The sequence below is a fragment of the Octodon degus genome, unplaced genomic scaffold, assembly GCF_000260255.1.
Source record: "Octodon degus isolate 3935 unplaced genomic scaffold, OctDeg1.0 scaffold00021, whole genome shotgun sequence".
Lineage (NCBI taxonomy): Eukaryota > Metazoa > Chordata > Mammalia > Rodentia > Octodontidae > Octodon > Octodon degus.
The window spans coordinates 11,470,847-11,472,540 of NW_004524597.1; the positions used below are offsets into that span (position 1 = coordinate 11,470,847).

A 1,694-nucleotide genomic window follows, 5' to 3' on the forward strand; every position below is an offset into this window, starting at 1 on the left:
GGAAGTACTTAATATGCATCTTAAATAAATCCTCTAGTAAGAAATGGAGAATTCACTGCCTTTAGTTTGAAGGCTTTGTAGCTTTCTGTCAAATTCTATGTGCAGCTCACCAACATTCCCTTATTAGAAATATCAGAAATTTCTGAATCATAGTTTTCAAAAGGACTTTAAAGTCTTACAATTCTGAATCTCCCTTGGCTTGCTTCTCTCTTGATTCCACCCAAGCTTTGTTAATGGTTCACTTCATATCATCATCTCCATCTTCATAAATCTTCTTTAAAACATTCATTAATCCCTCACTCGGATCTGTCTCGGCATCGTAGGATGGCTTTTCTTTTTCTTTGCACTCTTTCTCAACCTGAGTTAAGTGTTCCCACGGAGTGTTCTCTGCTTTCTTTCTACACAAGATAAGAACTGTGTCAGTCTTGACTTTTTTTGAACTGCTTTCCACTGAGATGGGCTTCAAGAGGTTGTTTACAATCATGGAGTCATTCTTCCCATTTAGATTCTTTACCAAAACATCAAATGACCTCTCTGTGAAATGCACCTGCACACTCTCAGCAGGAACCTGATGAACTCCAGCTAAGTTCATGTAGTTTTCACTTACTTTTTTTTTTTTTTTCGGAACCGGGAATTGAACTCAGGCCCTTGCGCTTGCCAGGGAAGCGCTTATTCCACTGAGCCATCTCCCCAGCCTCCATCCATAATTACTGATCTTCACTGTGTATCCTGTTGTGATGGGAACAACCACATTGGCTGATTTTTCATTGTCAAGAAGTTCTGATTTCTTCTGTGATTTTTGTTGCATCTTATTCTTTATTTCTGTTTCAATCTTGGATTTTTCAACTGTCAGGGTATCACGTACTCTCTTCCTAGTAGCCTTTTCCAGTAATGCCTTTACCTCTTCTAGATCATTCTCTAACTCCTCCAGAGCCAAAGCCATGGTCGGGCGGGGTTGGATTTAAAGCCGGAGCTGCAGGCAAGCACGCAATGACAGGAACCGCTGTAGTCCGCCCGGGCGAGGACCTCAGCAGCGCTAGCCGCGGGCCAGCCACTGTGCGAGTGCCCAACCGCAGCCCGCCCTCCGCACACCTTTTTATGTCATTTGTGTTGGCTCCTTCTTTCTCACTGATGCCTATTTTAGTCTTACATTGTTCATCTTTGCGTTGTCTTGTAGCTGTTGAATTATGTCCCGGATGGATCCCCGGCATGCTGTGCTGACCCCATCCCTGGGGCACGCTGAGACAACGAATGAGACTGGGCACGGTGACGCACGCCTGTAGTCCTAGCTCTTGGGAGGCTGAAAACAGGAGAATCACTATGAGTCTAATCTATGTAGTGAGGTCCTATACACCCTGTAGACCCTGTCTTAAATTCATAAAAATAAAGAATTATTATGTTCTGTATCTTTGTATTTTTATTTCCTTTCCTGGTCACTAGCTTCAACTCTGTCTTAAGGTCTGAAAGTCTATCTTCACTTTTATTCAAACAGTTTTGCCAACTTTTAATTGAGATTTTAATTTTCTGTATATCTCTTTTAATCTGTTTTATGCATTCTATTTCTTTCCTATATTGCTCATTCAAGGATTCCATTTTTCTATTCTACTCTATTTTTTAAATCAGTGTCTTCTTAGAAGCAGTTAGTAATTTTTTCATTATAAGTAACATTTTTTTTAACCTGGGAGATCATTTCT

At 40.9% G+C, this 1,694-nt stretch overlaps 1 protein-coding gene across 1 annotated transcript; it reads right to left on the reverse strand.

Moving 5' to 3' along the window:
- Positions 1 to 235: 235 nt before the first annotated feature.
- On the reverse strand, positions 236 to 943 carry LOC101577115 (calcyclin-binding protein-like). The gene is made up of 2 exons (XM_012514008.2): positions 694 to 943; positions 236 to 618 (listed from the first exon to the last, which is right to left on the reverse strand). The coding sequence occupies exons 1-2, from the start codon at positions 941 to 943 to the stop codon at positions 239 to 241; spliced, it is 630 nt and encodes a 209-aa protein (XP_012369462.1). The 3' UTR covers positions 236 to 238.
- Positions 944 to 1,694: the final 751 nt, after the last annotated feature.